General features: G+C 50.1%; 4 protein-coding genes and 1 pseudogene across 4 annotated transcripts in view; 4 read left to right on the forward strand and 1 right to left on the reverse strand.

Annotated features, from left to right (window-relative positions):
- Nucleotides 1–100: 100 nt before the first annotated feature.
- Nucleotides 101–2535, forward strand: LOC1281738 (monoacylglycerol/Diacylglycerol O-acyltransferase). Its single transcript, XM_321690.6, has 6 exons — nt 101–826; nt 913–1077; nt 1145–1283; nt 1368–1471; nt 1541–1902; nt 1982–2535. The coding sequence occupies exons 2-6, from the start codon at nt 1005–1007 to the stop codon at nt 2291–2293; spliced, it is 990 nt and encodes a 329-aa protein (XP_321690.6). The 5' UTR covers nt 101–826; nt 913–1004; the 3' UTR covers nt 2294–2535.
- A 566-nt stretch (nt 2536–3101) lies between these two features.
- LOC11175694 (monoacylglycerol/Diacylglycerol O-acyltransferase) lies at nt 3102–4993 on the forward strand. Its single transcript, XM_003435785.2, has 5 exons — nt 3102–3671; nt 3734–3866; nt 3926–4023; nt 4091–4455; nt 4524–4993. The coding sequence occupies exons 1-5, from the start codon at nt 3617–3619 to the stop codon at nt 4857–4859; spliced, it is 987 nt and encodes a 328-aa protein (XP_003435833.2). The 5' UTR covers nt 3102–3616; the 3' UTR covers nt 4860–4993.
- Nucleotides 4994–5134: 141 nt separating this feature from the next.
- LOC1281736 (protein HGH1 homolog) lies at nt 5135–6658 on the forward strand. Its single transcript, XM_321688.6, has 4 exons — nt 5135–5471; nt 5531–5694; nt 5753–6477; nt 6539–6658. Exons 1-4 carry the CDS (start codon nt 5387–5389, stop codon nt 6636–6638), a joined length of 1074 nt encoding a protein of 357 aa, XP_321688.5. The 5' UTR covers nt 5135–5386; the 3' UTR covers nt 6639–6658.
- Nucleotides 6659–6667: 9 nt separating this feature from the next.
- LOC1281735 (cytochrome P450 4C1) lies at nt 6668–8216 on the reverse strand (annotated as a pseudogene).
- An 822-nt stretch (nt 8217–9038) lies between these two features.
- LOC1281734 (heparan-sulfate 6-O-sulfotransferase 1) overlaps nt 9039–19573 on the forward strand; it is a 49969-nt gene continuing 39434 nt past the window's right edge. The window contains exons 1-2 of the mRNA XM_061663570.1: nt 9039–10753; nt 14758–15057. Of these exons, the coding sequence (XP_061519554.1) occupies nt 10547–10753; nt 14758–15057 (507 nt within the window). The 5' untranslated portion in view covers nt 9039–10546. The remainder of the gene's footprint in view (nt 10754–14757; nt 15058–19573) is intronic.

The following is a 19573-nucleotide window of genomic DNA, read 5'->3' on the forward strand; positions in this document are numbered from 1 at the left end:
AGAGCGAAAGGCGAAATTTGCGGTTCAAATTTGACGTTGCTGATGTGTTGTAAAACGCACACATGCATGCAATTCGTACGCACACGCACACACACCGGTAACATGATCAGCTGTCAAACGGGCTGGCGTAAACAAAACACACAGCAGCAACAGCCCCCCACCTCATCCCAATTGAGGGAAGGGCTGTAGAGCGCATAAGGGTGCGCAAAGAGGGGTTGATCGCTGTTTTTTTTGCTTTTCCTTCGCTCTTGTGGTTCGATGTGTCACTCACAATATTGACGCGATTGATTCGAAGGTAGGAGAAAACGCGCACACCACAAGGTTGCTCTGGTGCGGAAAGAGAGTGTTTAAAGCATTGTGTCAACAAACACACAGAGGCCCTGTTTTGTGTTTCACCCTCCCCGGAGACGCTGCATAAAGAAATCGAGAACGCAGAACAAAGTGCTTTGCATCCAAAACGAGATACACACACGACGCACACACACACGCACTATGCATGATAGTGGGTTGTCGTATCGTGCCGTCATCGTCACCACCATCCCTTGTGACCGTCGATAAGAGAAAGAAAGACGCACCGGCGGACGACATCCAGAAAGCCCAGAGTCCAGAGGCAAAGCAAATTTGGCGCACATCCTCTTGTGGGCAGCTTCCCTTGCTCCAATGCACTTCCGCCACAGACGAAGACGACGACGCTCGGTGCAATATTCCGTGACACGCTGCTATCACAACGCCGCCCTGGATCAACGTGAAAGTGTTCTACCCCACAGCAGCACCAACGACGCCACCACCATCGCCTAGCTGTGCTTTTCTCCCATACCAAAGGAGGGTAAGCGTATGCCAGCGTTAGGTTAATTAGCATTGCCCTTTTAAATCCATTGTTGACTAATATGGTACCCCTTTTTGATTTTGCAGTCCACGACGACGACTCGACACCAAGAAACCCCGCGTAAAGCTCCATTGTTCGACTCGGTGAAGACAAGGAAGAAACCGGAACACACCGCAAGATGAGCTCGGCGGACGATGCACTAACCCTGAGCAATGAGACTGTAGGCAATTCTACCTTTTTCGCGTACCTTGGTAAGCGACCAATATGCTCCACATAGCAACCTTCCGGCATCGAAGTAACGATCGATCTCCTCCTCAGGACAATACATTGACTTGGACTACTCGATATGGCTGTCGCGGTTGCTAACGCCGGTGCTGGTTACATTCCTACTGCCTTGCGCATTTGTGCTGTTGATTTACTGTACCATATCATTTCTCTACATTTACAAGCTGCACAGGTAAGCCGGAAACCCCCAGCACAACTCGAATCAGCAGTGGAATCACTAATACATTCCCCCACCCCCTCCCATGGCGCGACACAGTCGCTTTATATTGCAGGTCTACAATGAGGGCGACTTTGACTTCTGGGACGTGGCCCGCACCCTAGTCGCCGTTGTGTGGGATGCCCATGGTTGGATATTTCATGGTAAGAGCTCGCCTTTCGCTTAGCAATTCCTCTCTCCAATACAATCGAAATCCTCCCCCTTTCCCGCAGGATACGAAGTATGCGGAATGGAAAACCTGCCCGAAACGGGCCCAGCCCTTATCATCTACTATCACGGTGCAATACCGATCGATATGTACTACTTTACCGCACGCATTTACCTGAAGCGGCAGCGTCTGATTTACACCGTCGGCGATCGGTTTCTGAACAAAGTGCCCGGCTGGAAGCTGCTGGCCCGCGTCATGAAGATCAGCCCGGGCACGGTACAGTCGTGCGCGAGCGTACTGCGCGACGGCAACATGCTGTCGATTGCGCCGGGCGGTGTGTACGAGGCCCAGTTCGGCGACAGCAACTACGAGCTGCTCTGGCGGCAACGGGTCGGGTTCGCTAAGGTTGCCATCGAATCGAAAGCGGTAAGCGTTCGCGCGCTGTCGCACAACAGGACGCAACTATTAACGAAGTGGTCTGCTTTTCCTCTCCCTCCCCGCACAGCCCATCATTCCCATGTTTACGGAGAATCTGCGCGAAGGTTTCCGCTCCGTCGGGCTAGCGAAGCGACTGTTCATCCGGCTGTACAATGCGGTCCGGTTTCCGGTGCGCCCGATCTACGGTGGCTTTCCGGTAAAGTTCCGCACGCATCTCGGCACCCCGATACCGTACGACCCGGCACTGTCGCCCGAGGATCTGCAGGAAAAGGTCGCGTACGCGATCGAGGAGCTGATCAACAAGCATCAGCGAATACCGGGCAGCATCTTCCATGCGCTGCTGGACCGTTTCATCTCCCCAAAGCCAAAGGCCGGCTGAACCCGCTCGGTGGTGGTGGTGGCAAGCGTTTAATGTGAGCGGTTTCCCTCCCTTTCCTCTTCCCCTTTCCGTTCCTTTTGGTTCAGTGGGGTATGTGGTCCCCCCCACCCCGGGTAGGTGCTAAATCTAAGTCCTATATAAGCTGTTCAACAAAAACCCACGTAAACAAACGATCAACAAACTACAAGATGTATTTAATATATCTGTACTTAATAGATGTGTACATTACTGATGAGATTTAACCACTTCCAGGCGCTTACTATCGCCCCTTTGTCGCCATTTGCTTAACGTTACCTCCGAAACGTAGTAGTAGTGGGTCGCCAAAACACGCCAACAAACAAACTCTGCTGCTCTGCTACTCCTGGCCAGGGCACTGGCACTGCCACTTGGCCGCGTACCAATTGAATCGCTCGGTAGCAAATGTAATTCACCAACGAATTACGCGCGCGCATACACTCCCTCCCAAAAATGCCGCTTCTCTAAGCGTGATGGTCGGGCGCAGAGCATCAACGCAGTAGGCCAGGGTTGCTGTTTGCGGTTGCAAATTAGATTAACGGTTGTTTGGGCCTTTTCACCCCCTCTTCCCATCATTTCTCATCGTACGCGCGCAGAAAGAAACAACAACGCTGCTGGGAGAGAGAGGTTGTGTTGGCAGATGTTTTCTTCGAAACAATTCACAAGCGTGAAAGAGGTAGCTTTTGCCACTCACTTTTGAAACCGTTCCAACCGTTTATTATAAACCAAAAAAAATCATTTAAATATCACAATGAATTGTTTGACGAACCCTTTTTGCTATTTTCATTCACAGCCAAAGCCATCCGATTTGCCCGCAAATTCAACAGGTGCATTGCAACAGCACAACTAAACCACCCGAATGGTGTGTGTCTGTGTCTGGTAAATTGGTATCGATTTTCCTTCCCCGGCTGCATATCTTTGACGCATTGGCCAGAGCGCAGTGGCAGAAGCAGCAGGCGATGCAATAGCAACAATAGCAACAAAACAGGCAAGCCTACAAAATCCATCCATCCAAGTAGACAAAGCGGCGAGATAGCTTAAGTAGAGCATCAACCCGTGCGGGAAGCGCGAAATCCTCTTGATAAGAGAGCACCCGGCGGCAGGCGAAGAAGTCCGTTAGATAACCTGCGCTTGCAACGGCGGTAATTTTGCTGTACGGCCCCGTTGCCAGATGCAGATTTTATATAACCTTCACTGCTGCACATAGTGCAAGTGCAGTGCAGTGTGTGATTGCTGCAGTTGGTGGTGGTACACTTGCTTCTCCATGCTGTTGGGCTAGGTCGTTCGTGCTCGTGTGCACAATCAAAGATGGACAACGAAAGCATCTCGCACGCATCGGGTGGACTTGGTAGCACGTTGATTGGTAAGTGAGGCCGCGAAAAATGAAAGACACTTTAACGCTTTAGTTTCCTCTTTTTTTGGCAGCTGCAGTCCCGAACTGGTTCGGATGGATGCATAATTTATCGCTACCCCTGTTGGTGGTGTTTCTGCTGCCCTGGATGTATGTGCTGCTCATTTTGTCCTCCATTCCGTACCTGCATCTTTGCAATTTTCTGCGGTAAGTTGTGATAATGGTCCCTTTTGTTTCTTGCATTTCAATTAATTATCCGATTTTAGGTTGCGTTTTTGGAAGCAAAGCAATGAAGATGAGTTCTGGAAAGCGGCTCGATGGCTAATGGCTTATGTGTGGAATCTTCACAGTAAACTGTTTCATGGTAATACTCTAACGTGGTGCTTTTTTTAAATATAATTTAATGATTTTGGACTTCCACCTTCCACCAGGATACGAAGTAATCGGGCTGGAGCACCTACCGGAAACGGGTGGTGGCGCCCTACTGATCTATTACCACGGTGCGCTGCCCATCGACATGTACTACCTGACGGCGGAAACGATGCTGAAGTGCAACCGGCTGATTCACACCGTTGGCGATCGGTTTCTGGACCGCATTCCCGGCTGGCGGCTCGTTTCGCGCGTGATGAACGTTACCTCCGGCTCGGTGCAATCGTGCGTGGCAACGTTGCGTGCCGGTGAGCTGCTGTCGATTGCACCGGGCGGCGTGTACGAGGCCCAGTTCGGCGACAGTGTGTACGAGGTGCTGTGGAAGAATCGAACAGGATTCGCCCGAGTGGCGCTGGAAGCCAAAGTGGTAAGCTTAGCGAACGAAGAAGAAGGGGATGGGAATGGAAACAAATGAAACATTCTTTCTTTACCCAGCCCATCATACCCATGTTTACGGTGAACATACGCGAATGCTTCCGTACGGTATCGTTCGCCAAGTGGTTGTTTGTGCGGCTGTACAGTGTGTTGAAAGTTCCCGTCCTGCCCATTTACGGCGGCTTTCCGGTCAAGTTGCGCACCGTGCTCGGCAAACCGATCCCATACGATGAGTCGCTCAGCCCGGTCGCTTTGCAGGAGCGCGTGGCGGCTGCTATTGCCGAGCTGGTACGGGAGCATCAGCGTGTACCGGGCGATATACTGCAGGCGATTGGCGATCGATTTGAAACGGTGCACGCCGTGGAGCAGCGTGAAGAGGAGGACACAAAGCTGTGATCAGGCGGAAGTATTGCCGTGTAAGTGGAGTCGTTGATGGTTTTAATCTGTTTTAAAAGTGTGTTAATTAGCTGTGTTGTGTATTATTTATTGTTTAACAACCTACGAATAAAATTGTTTTAACTGATTTGAAAGTAACCGTAATATTCCAATAGGAATTTTAAAGAAAAGTAGGAAATTCAAATTTTATAGCATCCAAACGGCACAGTGGTCGATAATCATACAGTTTTGTTTTATTAAAATATTTTCATTTTAAATCAATTTAACTACACACGATTGTAGACCTATAAACATTATGATTTTGATAAAATTTTACAACTTTTTTAAAATAACATGTCACTCAAATGACCACCATCATCACACTGCCCCACAAACCACAATGCACGCGTGCGTCAAAACAACCGCATGTTGCGCGCTCCATTATCATCCAGTTCAAAACAAAAAGAACTCGCCATTTCAAGGGGGCAACTGTACCGACCCGTTTGGTGTTTAATTTTTATGCATTTTCGAGTGTGAGTTCTTAAACGATGGATGCATTAGACGAGATAGTTCCTTTTCTAGCGAAAACCGCCCGTCTAGACCTGAAGGTTGTATCGCTCTCGCACGTGCTTGGTAGGTGGCAAAATCAAAACAAAACGCGTCATGGTGGATTAATGGACTCTTTCTTTCAGGACTTACTGGCTCCGTGGACGGCATAAAGCTGCTGGTGCAGAATGAAACGTTGCTGAACAACTTGCTCGATCTTACTGGCGAAGAGTCGGTTGCGAAAGATGCAGTGCTGTGCTTCGTTAACATCACGGCGGAAGAAACAGGAGCGGCCGTGGTGGTTGATAAGGTAAGCGACACATCAGACTCGTTTCGAACTGTGTTTAATCTGTGCTTTTGATTTGCAGCTCACCGAACGATTGGTCCCACTGGCGTACGAAGCGGTGCTGGATGAGAACTGCAAACTAAGCGACGCCTGGTGCATGGTGCTGTGCAATATCACCCGCCCCGAGCATCTCGTCGAGCGGGTGCTGGCGCGTTTGCTGGCGATCGAATTTTCCCTCGAAAAGCTTACCACGTGCTTCACGCGCGTTAGCTACAACAAGCAAAAGTGCCACCTTAACTACCTCGGTCCCCTGTTTAGCAACGTGTCGCAGAGTAAGGCGGGCCGCGAGGTGTTCTGTAACCAGCAGACGGGACTGCTGCGACGGTTGCTACCGTTCGTGCATCACGAGGGCAGCATCGTGCGGCGGGGCGGTGCCGTTGGTTTGCTTAAAAACGTTTGCTTCGATTCTTCCGTGCACGAGTGGCTGCTGAGTGAGGAGATGGACGTGCTGCCATTCGTACTGCTGCCGCTCGCCGGACCGGAGGAGCTAGACGACGAGACGAACGAGAAGCTGCCGGTTGATTTGCAGTACCTTGGGCCGGATAAGAGGCGCGAGGATGATCCGGACGTGCGCAAGATGTTGGTGGAATCGTTGGCGCAGCTGTGCGCGACACGCAAGGGTAGGTCGTATTTGCGCGACCACGGTACGTACGAGATTTTGCGCGAGCTGCACAAATTTGAGTGCAGTCCCGAGGGTGACAAGGTGGTGCTGAACGCGGTTGAGAATGTGGTGGATATTTTAATAAGGTAAGGCGTACGGGCGTGCTTGCACGATAAAGCGGACATTAATTTTCTACTTTTTTCCCAGAACGGAAGAAGAAATCGGCGAGGACAATCTGAAGCAGCTAGAAATTCCGGACGATGTGAAGGCGAAAATCGAAAGCATGACCGATGAGGTGGAAAAATAGAAAAATCAAACCCTATCAAACGAACATGTTTATTGTCTTCGCTTCAGCCGCACCATATGTCCGTTGGAAATCTTCATCGTGAGAGCTATTTTCATGGTTAAATCCTCCAGCTTCATGTCGGTGTCGACGCGATAGCTGCGCAACACTTTCAGCAACATTATCTTCATCGAAATCCAAGCGTACCGTAAACCTACACAATTCCGCGACCCAGCACTGAACGATAGCAGGGCAAATGGATCGTGTCGCAGTCCTTCGAACCGTTCCGGGCGAAATCGATCAGCATCCCCAGTAGGCGGGATTGCGATGAATGTCGAAAATATCGATGACGATATCGATGTTCGCCGGTAGGCGATACTGTCCCAGATCCACTTCGGCCGTCGTTCTTCGTCCAACGACGGCCGCTATCGGAAGCAATCGTAGCGACTCCTTCAGGACGAGTTCCATGTAGGTGAGCCGGTTGAGCGTTTCATATCCGATGGATTGCTCCCCTTCCGCACCACACTGCAGTCGTATTTCTTCGACCAGCTTCTCCTGCACGTGCGGATGCATCGCAAGGAGTAGGATCGTGTTGGCCACTGTCATAGCGCTCGTTTCATTGCCCGCGAATATGATTGTGTTCAGTTCCTGCTCCATTGCTGCGCTATCGAGCATGGCGCTGTTTTGCAGTTGTTCAATCAAACTGAAACGGTGGCTGTTTTCGGTCGCTTTGCGCGCTAAAATCATCTTCGATGGTCGGCAAAACTCTTCCAGTGCTTTCGTTTCCTTACGGTACACTGAGGTCCACCGGTAGAGCCACTGTGGATGAAGGAAAAGGTTGACCGCCCGGATGGTCACGATTTCGAAAAGTCTAGACGGAATGGAGGGGAAACGACGGTAAGATACGGAACTACCCGATGACCGGTAACTTACTCTTCAAGAACCTCCAGGTAGCTGCAAACAGGTTTATCCTGAATGTGCATGTCAGTGCCTAGCGTTGTGGCTAGCAGGAAGGAGTAGAGAGTTGCGTTAAATTGCCATCTATTCAGGTCATTACTTACCAAAAATCATATCCAGCGTACATCTAGCCGTAAAGCGATAGACATCAAACGTCTGACCCTTTTCCGCCATCTCGCCCAATCCTCGCATCATTGCATCGGTCTTTTGCACAAACAGCGGTATAAAACCACGCAAAATCGACTGATTGAAGCTGGGCTGAATCAGCTTCCGATGCGCGCGCCACTTATCGGCCGGCAGTGAAAAGATGCCCTGCAGTGGTGTAAACCGATAGAAGCTAGCCTTCTCCACCGTTGCCGGTGAGGTCAGTATGGTTCTGGCGTGGTCGGCTGAGCTCACGATCACCACCGGAACGGGACCGAGCCAGATGCAGTAAGGCGATCCGTACGCACCCGTTAGTCCGATTATCGTTTCCAGATAGCGGGAAGTATCGCGGCCAGGGATAACGTACATTGCGCCGATAAGTGGAAAACAGCGAGGACCGGGTAGACGGCTCAACAGTTTCCATCTTTCTCGCATTTGCCACCAGCGGCAACAGTAGACGGTAACACAAAACAGAGCGCACTGCACGAACGTGTGAAACATTTTGAATGCTTCCGGTCTAGACCGGGGACAGTTTTTATGCAGCATCACAAGTGCAAGACGCACTGCTCTTCGACGCGGGTGGAGGGGGAGGTAATTAATTCGCTACGTACAATGGGTGCGCCTCGATTACCCGGTATCATTGCTGGCCATTTGTTTAACGAATTATCATCCGTTGTTAATTGTCGGCCGTTAGCTGTGAGCATGACACGTGCTTTTCCCGTGCGTAAGCGAGAGAAAAGTGTCACATTAATGCGCGAAACGTGGTACGACGGAATGTTTCATCGTCTGGTTGTTTCTTTGTAATCAAACAACCCCAGAAGATTAGTTGGAGCAATATGAGAGGGCATACATGTCTGCCATGTGCATTGTATTGTGCGTACAGGGGAAGTTAAAATCCTACGTGGTGCATGGTTTTCCTGCCATCGTTTCAAAAAGACTATTACAACGAAAAGATGTGATAAGGTTACGATGTTTGTGCTTTTCTCAGTAGATTTATCTTAATGAGTATTATTAAAAGGCTGTTTACTCCAACTTGTGAAGTTGTAACTTTCCGTACGTTACTGTTTTCGAGAAGGAGGATATGGATTATTCCCCTTTATGTGAAACTGTGCAATACACGTGTTTTGGTGGATAGAGTCATCTAAATCATGTATGGAAAAACTTCTTAATTTTAGTGCAAATGAAGTGCTCCCTGAACAACGTAAAAAATGCTAGAAACACAACAATACTTATCTGACCGTTATTTGACGCTTCGCGGCCCACCGGCAAGAACTGTCAAATTTTGCTCGACGGGAAGCCGGGCACTGCTGTCAATAGTTTCGTTCCGCTGTGGACATCGCTCCGTGACAGTCAAACAAATTCCGCGAAACTCGAAGGACCACGACGGTACGGGGTTCTGCGCGCTCGACCGTCGTCCGCTGTATTCTTCAGCCCAAACAGGCATTAGTCTTGCTCCGCGTAGTCCGCGTTTGTTTCCCAGCGAAATCACGCTTACACGTTTGTTCTATTGATTGCGTCTAAAGTGTTGTTGTGCGTGCGTTTTCCGCGTGTTGTGGTCGGTGCAGAAAGTCCCAGAAATAGCACTTTCGGCTCTCGGACACTGTGTAATTGTGTGTACGTTTGTGTGTGCGTGTGCGTGTGAAACAAAAGCAAAACAAAGCATCGGGGCCCGTGTTTGGTGTTGTTTTGTTCGCCAGCAGCTTCACCAGCCGTAGCTGTGTGTGAAGGGGGTTCGTCAGCGAAGGCAGCAGATTCTTGGAACAGCCCCCAAATTACACACATCTTAACTGAGCGAAGGCCAAATGGTGGTTTCTACGCGCGGGGCAAACCACCACTACGTTTGACGCGCAACCCTTGGGACGGGGCGATGCGAGGATGCGAGTCCGAATTTGGCATTAAATAACAATCGAAAATTGAGAAACCAATTAGAAAGAGAGAGAGAGAGAGATCGATAGAGGGATGGAAACGAAAGCATGATAAATGCTGGGGAAACCATTCGGGGGTTGTGAAATTCGATGGATCGGTGAGAAATCGGTGCCCTTTTCTTCACACGTAGATTCTTCACACACTAGGCACACCACATGCAATCCACACGATGTTACTGTTGTGGTAAACAACGACGCGCACGGTAGGAAGCAGGAGGAGCAGTGAGGTCGGTTGAGAACGAAGGTGTTTGCGGGTGGTGGTGTGGACATCGATCGCGTGTGTTCCAAAGGTGCAGCAGTGTTGTTCCAGTGTATCCTACGTGTAAGGTGTGTGTGTGTGTGTGCAGCGTAGTTAGTGCAGTTTGTTTGCGGCTTGAAGGTCACTTCGGGGAAGCATAGAAAGCATAAAACGGCCCCAGCAGGCCGTGACGTGAAGAACGCAAACCATAAACACGGCAGCGAACGCAGAGTGTACGGAGAAGCTCTGACATAACCGCGGTACGATTGTGTGTATGTGTGGGGCGAGGAGGCTCGCCGGATAGTGTTGTGAGTTCATCGACTGGTCGGGTCTGTGTCCCCCGGTCCAAAGGGTGGTGTGTACGCGGCGCTGTTGTGTACTGTGTATCCAATTGTGTGTCGGCTTCCAATCATATCATTATCACCTCGTTGAGCACGTTTGCCGCCCTCCCCGCGCGCGTGTGTGTGTGTGTTAATGGGGTTTGTGGGGAGCTTCCGTGCGAGAGGGAAAGTGAAGACATAATACTAATCCGTGCGGCGTAAAGTGACTCACATATCAACCCACCCACCCACACGAACGAGATAAATAAAGAGCACAACACACACACACTAAAGAACGGCGCGACAACATAACACACTATCCCACCACACACCACACTGGCCGTGCAAATGAAGAAGGTAATGATCCCTTCGTTGGATATGAAAAAGAGCATTTCCGTGAAGGTAGATAGTGATCTGACTTTGCTGCTGTCCAGTGGAGTGTACGAAATCAAGAAGATGGAGCCCCGCTGGAGGCTCCGGCGCCCGATCATCGTCGTCTGTCTGTTTCTCGCCATCGCCGGCATCATCGGCTTTGGCTACTACTGTCCGGATCAGGTAAGCAAGTCACAGGGAGCTCTGTCCTTGGGAGGGAGCCTTATTAAGGGGATAATTTCGTGTTTTTTCTCTCTCTTTAGATTTAAGGCACTTTTTGGAATTGGATTTGTAAGAGATCCTTCCAGTCGAAAGGGCGATTTTAAACGAATTTAGACGAATGTTAGACCATTGCGACGTTGATGAACTCCTCCACCCTGCAAGGGTCAGCAGCGGAAGGTTTTCTGGTGGCGAAGAACGAAACAAGCTGCAAGCTATTTTAAAGTAGGCGGCGTAATCAAGCAGCGTGATGATGCTCTCCATGGAGACCAAATTGGTCCTCTCTATGTCGGGGGTTGCGATCTTGTCAGGTTTCCTTAATTTTTTGAACCGAATAAGCAGCAGCAATCATCCCGACAGCAATTCCTTTTAACGAGGTGGTGGGTGCGTTCATCAATGGTGGGTAGCGAATGGATAGCTCCCCACACCGCTGGTCCGGATGGACGCTGGGAAAATGAAACGCAGTCGCTGATAAGTTTTTCGGCTGCGGTTTTCCACCGGGCGCTCCAATTTGAGACGGCGTTCACATTTTCACGAAAAGCCAGGGAATGAATGTCTTGATTAAAATCATACACCACAACCACCGCTGCTACAGCCGCTTCCCGCCGGCACATCCTTCTTGTGCTTTCGCGCTATTTGCCGCTGATTTTTACTTACCGGGTTCTAATAATACGTAGTTTTCTTCCCAATTTTGCGCTGTTGTTTCCGTTCCAATAAAGCGAGTCCTTTTTTTTTTGGCTCTAGTTCGGGAAATTATATTCCCGGATTCTTCTCATTTGCCGCAGTTGAGCATGTTCGGAACGGCTTGCTCTACGCCACGAGAGAACGAGCGTACCACAGCGGTTAAGAAGGAAGTAACCCCGATCCCCCTGACGTAGGCAGACCGAGCAGCGCGTATCCAATTGTGTTCTGCTCAAGTGGTCTACCACCGGACGGCTTTTTGGGAGTGGGGGGAGGGTTTGTTCTGGCGGCTTTTTGTACCAGCACCACTCGAAAACCCAAGCAAAGCTGCTTGGGAAGCGGCTGTGTGTGTGGTTGTGGTGTGTTCAGGGTCGGGTTTGAGGGACGCAAAACATAGCAAACCCCCTTGCCGGCACTGTTTTGTGTCCGGAGGAAAATGTTGTAAACGGTGCCACTACAGCGCACTCTAGTGGGGTCCTGCTGCTAGTCCCTTCCAAAGCTAGAACGGTTGGGACGTTCGAGAATGCGTACTTGCTTCAGAGCGCGCGCGTTGATGTAGGGCAAGTCAAGCGACGTCAGTCGACCTTGCCACATACCAAGGCGTCCTTCGTCCTTTTCGTGGGGTTGATTGATTCCGGTGCTCTTCATCAACCCGCGTGTACCAAGTGGCCACTTCAGCAGGCGGCTGCTGCTGCTGCTGTGCGTGAGTTATGCGCCCAGGCCTGCCCAGAAGAGCTATTGGACGATTTATTTCTTTCATTTTTGCATTCAATCACGAGCATCAGCAGGCTGCCATCAGCAATCAGCTACCGGAGTTTCGCCTGTACAAGAAGACATCCTACACCATCATCCAGGACCTTGAATGTGATCTCATTTGTTGAGCCCGACAGTTCCAATTTCGTTGGACATTTGGAGGGATCGGAGAAGGGGACAACGGGCGCAGGGACTGCCGAATGTCGGAATGTCTCATAAAACGATCAGCTAACCAGAAGCGCTCACCGAACGACAAGCGGAACAGAAAACTGGTGCCATCATCATTCCAAAGGGAAGCATAACATATGTTGTGTGTGTATGTATGCTATTGGACACAATTCATGTGGCCCGGGGCCGGCATGCCGTGTGGTTTCGGTGGTGTAGCGTTGATTTCATCATTCATGTCCCGCTTTCCCGTCTCCACTGGGGGCCACTGGACACGATCTTCTATCATGGAGCGATGCACAACCGGGCCGGCAACTGGGCTGGTTGACAGTTTGGCTTGACACTAACCGTTCCCATATCAATCATAATTTCGCAATTTTTGGTATCTCCACTGTTGTGTGGTGGACCCTGGGGAGACACCGCGAAGGAAGAAGGAGTGTGTTGAGAAGTGCGAAGAGTAAGCGTGAAGATGCGGATGTCTTCTATCACTGGACACTGGTGGGAAAAACTGAGATAGAGCTAGCCGCTGTTCCGATGGGATGGGATCGAAGGTCTGGTTGGTGTGTGCCATATCTCTCGTTAAGTGTTCCATCGTATGCCATTTGGGACAGCTCAACGCAACATGTACCATTAAAACCCTGTGCTGTTGTAGCACGCCATCAACATTCTCACGATAGAATTAGAAAAGATGCTTCCAACACCGCCCTAATCAGACGGCCATCTTCATCACCTCGAGTTGATTAGCATTCGCTGGTCGTAAGCAACGAGAAAGAGTTGATGTACTTTTAAGACGTTCTGCTGCGAAGCTGGCGGACGTGCTTCTGCTCTGAAGATGCTCCGCACACCCGGGTCAGATTGGTTGCAATAGTTAGAAGTTAGGTCGCTCATCTCGCTTGCCTGCCGGGGTAGAAGAAGCAACAAAAAAAAAAGCCACCCCTAAAATACCGAAACTTTTCGCTCGTTCATGCTAACGATGTTTTGATAAAGTTCCTTCAGCCCGAGCCCCGGAGTTTTCGGTGTGATGAGAAGTTTGTAGTTTACGTTTACTAAAGCGGGCAAGTAGGGCATTGAGGAGAGGTTGGTGGGAATTCGATCGCTGCTGCTGTTGCTGCTGCTGCACCAGACAAAATCGTCAAATGTGTCAACAGATGGTGCTCCACTACTGCTGCTGCTGCTGGACCGCGCTGTCACGTGTTTTACGTGTCAGTAAACTTTCCAGCCCGAAGACGATGAAGTTCCTTCCTTCTTCCCCCCTCGAGTGCGACTCGATCGGATGATGTAATTTCTGGAAGGGGCGATTCTTCTTCGTATCACCCTTCAGTGGACAAAAAGTTGTTGGGCCAAAGTTGTTCGTGAAACCTTTTGCATCATAAATTATCGCACCCAAAGGACCATGTGGGGGACTGCTTTTTTTTTTGTTTTTTTAGTTCTTTTTTTTATTAGCAAAGATTTCTATTCATGTTTGGCGCTATGTGGAAAAGTTTGGAGAGTGAAAGAGAGAACAGATACACAGGAGAAAAAAAGTCCTCCTTGGTCCCCACTATGATTCGAAGGTCTCCTCCTTTTTTATTGGAACTGTTGCCGCCAGCACGTTTTTTCCGTTCCCGTGCGCACTGGCTCTAAAGGTGGGGTTGGAAGCCTTTTTTGCCATTTCTTTGTCGTTCATCCAGCGGGAGATTGTGTGACTGGGGCGGAAGATTACACTACTGCCATCTCAAGACGACGGCTGCGGAGGATTCTTAAAACAAAATCCAATAATGAGCTAGTGGGGAATTGCTTTCTCCCGTTTTCGTGGAATCCGCTCCCCGTCTCTTTGTGTGCGCCGGTTTCTTTCTGCTATGGGGCCCCTGCCTGGCTATCAGTCAATGGCCAGCCGGTTAGCGATTAATCTTGGCCCTTGCGGAGAGGGGAACAGTACCAGAAGCGGGGGTTCGGGCTGCTCTGAGCCGTTTCAATTAGAGAGCAAATATAAACATTAAGATTACGCGTAGTCACACAGCCACTGTACGTGTGCCGGAACACTCCGACGGGGGCACATCTTGCGAAGTTGGTGGTGGCCCCCGGGTGACGGCGGTGTGCTGTTTGCTCTATCTGCTATCTACTCTGCTGTGTGTGTGTTTGTATGTACTTAACCCATTCTTTCGCACCCACGAAAGCGCAAGTGTATTTTCTTCCTTAAGTAAACTCTTCCCACCCTTTCCTTTTTGGCACTCACTCACTTGCCCCCGCCGGGAATCGTAAATTGTTTTCCTGCCCTTCTCCTTCTCCACCCTATACCGACACCCCCAGGACAATCAAACACTATTTACTTGCGCGTCCACTGTTTTCTAATGCTTTTGTTTTTCTCTGATTTGCTCTTCTTTCCCCAGGTGTGTGCGCTTTCGCGCCGGGAAGTAACCTCGTCGGTGGGGCTCGCCGGCGGAGGAATGGCGAGCGGCAGTTCCGGCGGCGGCGGCCTGACCGAGCTGACGGCCGGCTACGAGCACGATAACCTCGGCAAACCGGTCCAGCAGAATCTGCTGGCCAATCCGGGGCTCAGCTACGAGGAGGTGCTGAACGATGACTTCCAGTTCGACATGAACGCGCACGACGTGATGGTGTTTCTGCACATCCAGAAAACGGGCGGCACCTCCTTCGGCAAACATTTGGTGCGCGATCTCGACCTCAAGGTAAGCACTGGTGGAGGAGCATTCATTGTCACGTTTGCTGTTCGCTCTGGTGGTGAAAGATACGAATTTAAGGTTGCGAATCCTCCTCTCCCGTGTGGGGGGATGGGATTATTTCAAACAGCTTTGTGTATTGTATTTCAACGAGAAAACAGCATCAGCAACCAACCGTTCCAAAAAAGGAAGCAACTTCCTCCTTGGTGAATGCTTTTTTTGGTTTCCCTTGTTAGTGTCTCGTCGTCCCCTTTTTGTTCTCTTGGTGTAGCGCAGCAAAAGAGGAATTAAAGAACCGTGTGCACCGCTGCTGCTGCTGCTGCACCTGAGCGCGTGTGGGAAGGTGGTTGAGTCGCGCTTCTGAAGTACTGCTGAAAAATTGAAACGAAACGTAACGGAACGAAACACTGCCACTGTGTCCTTCCCCGTGGAATGCCTTTTTTCCTTGTGTGCTGTTTTCCACACGGTAAAGTGCTCCCTTTCTTCTCCCCTCTTTGTCTGTCCTTCGAAGATACGCTCTTGACACTCTTTCATCTGCTGCTAGCTCCAGCAAACGAGAGAGAGGGCCGGCTCGTGTTGTGCGCTGCGCCAGGAGTGTGTATCCTGTTTCCGTAAATTCAGCAAAATCTCTGATTGGTCGTAAACGGACAGGGCCCCTGTGCTCTGGACCGAAGGCTGGCATGGAAGGTGGATGGAATTCGTATTCGTAAGAGTGTTGTACCCCCGCCCGCCCGCACAACAGTACCTTTCTAATGATTTCGTTGGATATTTGTTTCCAGTTTTCTAGCTCGCCTTGCGCTGCTGGATGATGTTCTTTCCCGATTTTTTTTTCTGCTTTCTGTGCTGCTGCTGCTGCTGTGGATGCTGTGGTTCGAGGTTCAGGTGGACCGTGTGTACCTACGCTACTACTGACCAGTTGGTGCAGTTGTGTTGTGTCGCTGTCAGCACTAATTCATACGAGTGTTGTTGTGTCCACCTGGTTCTCGACGCTCTCTAGCAACAAACTGCAAGCACTCGATTGCATCGGTTGCATATTGCCTGCTCGCGCAAGAAGAGGCAGAGAGAAGAGCCCAACCCCCCCTGTGTGTGCTTGTGCGGGATAAAAGAAAGGAGAATTATCCTGCCACGAGAAGCGGCAGGAGGTATCCGCTCAACCGAAGTGATTTATGTTACACACTCGCCCCACAACAAAGAGCTGTAGCAGAAGATAAAATGGGAGTCGGTTGGTGAAGTAGAATTTTTGGCAAATTACAAATCCGTTTTTCCCTCGGTTTGGTTGGCTCCGTTGGTTCGAGCGCGGATGGGTTTTTGGTGGCTTATCTCCCCGGATTCGTTTGGAGTTGCATTGGAGCATCGTGTGTCCTCAGTCCGATGTTGGAAAGGTTAAAATGTCACAGCTTTACCTTTATCATTCCAAGAGCTGCTCTGGCGTCACTGAGAAATGTTTCATATCATTACTCACCGGAAGTAAGCATGATTACATCGATAAGGCTCTGGTAGAAAAGGGCAAATAATAGTTGAGAAGGAAATGGATACTTGTTTGTAATGCATTGAGCCGAAATGGCAGATGAATCGATCACGATCGAGCGTCATAGGGGATTGATTGACAGTCGGTGAAGCTCGTTGGTAGGTAGGAATCATCTTTTTCAATAAGTTGTGTGTACCTCTTCCTGCCATTGCTTGTGATAGAAGGAGCAGTAGCGACCGACGAGGAAATTCAATCTTGAAACAAACGTTGGGTGCGGTTAAATGGGCTGGCTCTTCCGCTTCGACAGCTAGTGACGACGGAATATTACCCATAAAACGTTGTGGATTAAACAGCAGGAAACATAAAAACAGACCCAGCGACATCATCACCCCGAAGGTGTATTGTGTGCGTGTGTGTGTGTGCCCATTAGGTTGTGTCATTTAATGTGCGTTACTTCCTGCCCGCTTTACGGTAGAACGACGCGTGGGGGATATAGTACGAGCGCGCGTTGTTGGGATGGATGATTTATTTGCTGCGGGTGGAGGCGGATGCCCAGGCTTCGCTAACTTCTGGAGATTAATCCCTACTCGGTGTCAATGTAGCGGACACTACTTGCCCAAGGTTATAATGGGTCAATTACTTGACTGTGCGCTTGACTCATCAGACGGTATTAAAACTAAATTGTCGCCCTGTGCCTCCTCTTCACACCGACGCACGCTTTAATCGCGTATCGTTTCGTGGGTCTCTCTCCACCGTAAACGCCGCATTCGGTCCTCCTCCTCCACGTACGTTGACCGATGGAATGGATGGTCTGGCAAAAATCAGAAAACAACTTGTCCGACCCCAAACAATGATGGTAGACGACGGCGAACTCCCAGCACTCCCCAGCCAGACGGTGGACCACCGAATCAGGTCCGGTTGTGGTACCGGATATCATTGCCATGAATGTGAGCGCATTGTCTGTCTGGGCTGGGCTGCTGTGGTAATCCGACGGATATATGCACGGTAGTTGTGGTCGGAGAGGAGGGGAGGGGAGACACATTTTTTGGGGATTCTTTGGCCAATTTTGTGCCGTTTTGTTGTGGCTGCTTCACGCTTCACGCTACACACAAAAAGGCCGTCCATTCATGTTACGTGGGACGTTGATTAAGAGCGTATGCCGAGGCGACGAGAACGAAGAACAACTGTGCATTGAGCATCCATTGGAGCAAGCAGCATTCTTTGTTGTGGTGCAGAGGATGTGTCCCGGGGACCGTGCGTTGACCACCGTTTTAGCAAACGCGTGTTGTTTCGGCTGCGAACTTCCTCGGCCAGTGAAAATGCGCGTAAATTATGTGCTTTATGGTGTAATGCGCGCGGGTGATGTAAAGAGCGCGCTTTTTCGTCCATTCCTTCCTGTTGTCTCCCTTCGTGTCCCTGCAAAGTGGAAGTGTTGCGAGACACAACAACAGTACAAGCGCGCTGCTGATATGTGCGAGGCAGCAATCGTGTCGTTGCTGGTGGTCTCCTGGGGAAGAAGACGGCCGACATTCCGATCCTCAAGAGACCGTTTTTCTCATCCCCCTCGCGTTGAGATTTTATAGCCAGTCTAACAGAGTCTGGTTGTGTTTGTGGGAACTGGTGGACCAGTCGGGGACAACAACAGCAGCAGGATGGGTGGGTGGTTTGTTTGGTCAACCTTAAATGGCAGCGGATTGACACACGCGCTTCTTCGTTCGATCGGGGGTCGCTGGTGTGGCGTAAAAGGACACACAGTGTCAAAATAATTCTCTGTCATTCGTGTTCATGTTGTTTATTGAGAACGCACGGCGGCATCGCTTTCCTTTTTTGGTGCGGACGATTGTTGTTGGTGCGCACTAAATTGCTTACCATTTCTATTGATCTTGTTTATGGGAAAAGTTTTGCGTTTGTTTTGGAGTGTTTTGGAGTTGGCCGAGTTAAGACACACACACGCAAAAAGAAAGGAAACAGAAGAATAAACTGTGGACAAAGTTGATATTTGTTCAATTTCGACTGCTCTTGTCCTTGAGAATCAATGCATTACACCTATATTTATCCGTCTTTGTTTCATCTAACAGCAGAAATTAACTTGCCATTCTCAGTAAGACACTCTTCCATTGTCCACAAAACCGTCTCCGTCTCAAAAGGTGTGCCCTTTTTGCGACAAATAGCGTTCCAATCTTATTAGAACACTCTTCCCTCGATTTACTTGACTGAAGATGAAAACCAAAAAAAACAAAACAACCGACCCCGTCAATAAAGATTTAACAAGCCCCCAAACGGCCCAAAGCCCCAAAAAGGTCCCAACATCATCACACCACAGCCACAGCCACACAGGTCCCCCTTATGTCGATCGATCCACTTTGTCCGTTTGCATCAATGTCAGAATTAACCTCACCGACGTATCGCAAACGCATTGGCCCGGCCTACCACTGTGTGTGTGTGCGTTGTGCGTACGTTCATTATTTTATTCACGTTGACATTTAAATCAGGAAACGGCCGAAAATCTATTTTTATGGTGTCCCATAAACTCCCGAAACCTGTGGCTTATCCGCAGGCTGGGGCCTGGGGCCGCCGGGCCGCCGAGGCAGTGGTGGATTACAGGTGGTTGGGTGTGTGTGTGTGTCGGTGCCCGAGCCCAAGGGAGGCAAAGGGGTCTGTACGGTAGTCGTGTCAGCAGTTGAGCTCTCTCCCCACCCGATGTAAGACTGGGTTTGGGTGCGTTTGTGTGTGTGTGTGTGTTGCCCCGGTAAGACGCCGCCGCATGCCGAGCTGGCGTCATCGATGGTGCCGATGTCGCTGGGTTTATCGACAGATTGATGCCTGATTACCGACCGACTTGAGACTGGCTGTGTGTTTTTGTGTTGTTTAGGGTTTCTTTCCAACTGTGATTGGCGTTTTGGCGGGAATGGGAATTCTCGGGAAATCTCAGCGTGTGCAACGACGACGACAGGAAGGGTCGACCCGGTGTCTACCACACGCTTCATTTGGGGTCGTTCTTTCTCCGTCTCTCTTTCTCCCTTTACTTGTTGTGCGGGGAGGGCATTGCTTCGATTT

The sequence above is a fragment of the Anopheles gambiae genome, chromosome 2, assembly GCF_943734735.2.
Source record: "Anopheles gambiae chromosome 2, idAnoGambNW_F1_1, whole genome shotgun sequence".
NCBI classification, from domain to species: domain Eukaryota; kingdom Metazoa; phylum Arthropoda; class Insecta; order Diptera; family Culicidae; genus Anopheles; species Anopheles gambiae.

Coding starts and splice junctions, on each gene's coding strand:
- LOC1281738 (XM_321690.6), top strand. CDS start 1,005: ATGAGCTCGGCGGACGATGCACTAACCCTGAGCAATGAGACTGTAGGC. Junction 1,284..1,367: donor TACATTTACAAGCTGCACAG/GTAAGCCGGAAA, acceptor GGCGCGACACAG/TCGCTTTATATTGCAGGTCT. Junction 1,903..1,981: donor TTGCCATCGAATCGAAAGCG/GTAAGCGTTCGC, acceptor CTCCCCGCACAG/CCCATCATTCCCATGTTTAC.
- LOC11175694 (XM_003435785.2), top strand. CDS start 3,617: ATGGACAACGAAAGCATCTCGCACGCATCGGGTGGACTTGGTAGCACG. Junction 3,672..3,733: donor ACTTGGTAGCACGTTGATTG/GTAAGTGAGGCC, acceptor TTTTTTTGGCAG/CTGCAGTCCCGAACTGGTTC. Junction 4,024..4,090: donor TCACAGTAAACTGTTTCATG/GTAATACTCTAA, acceptor ACCTTCCACCAG/GATACGAAGTAATCGGGCTG.
- LOC1281736 (XM_321688.6), top strand. CDS start 5,387: ATGGATGCATTAGACGAGATAGTTCCTTTTCTAGCGAAAACCGCCCGT. Junction 5,472..5,530: donor ATCGCTCTCGCACGTGCTTG/GTAGGTGGCAAA, acceptor TCTTTCTTTCAG/GACTTACTGGCTCCGTGGAC. Junction 5,695..5,752: donor CGGCCGTGGTGGTTGATAAG/GTAAGCGACACA, acceptor TTTGATTTGCAG/CTCACCGAACGATTGGTCCC.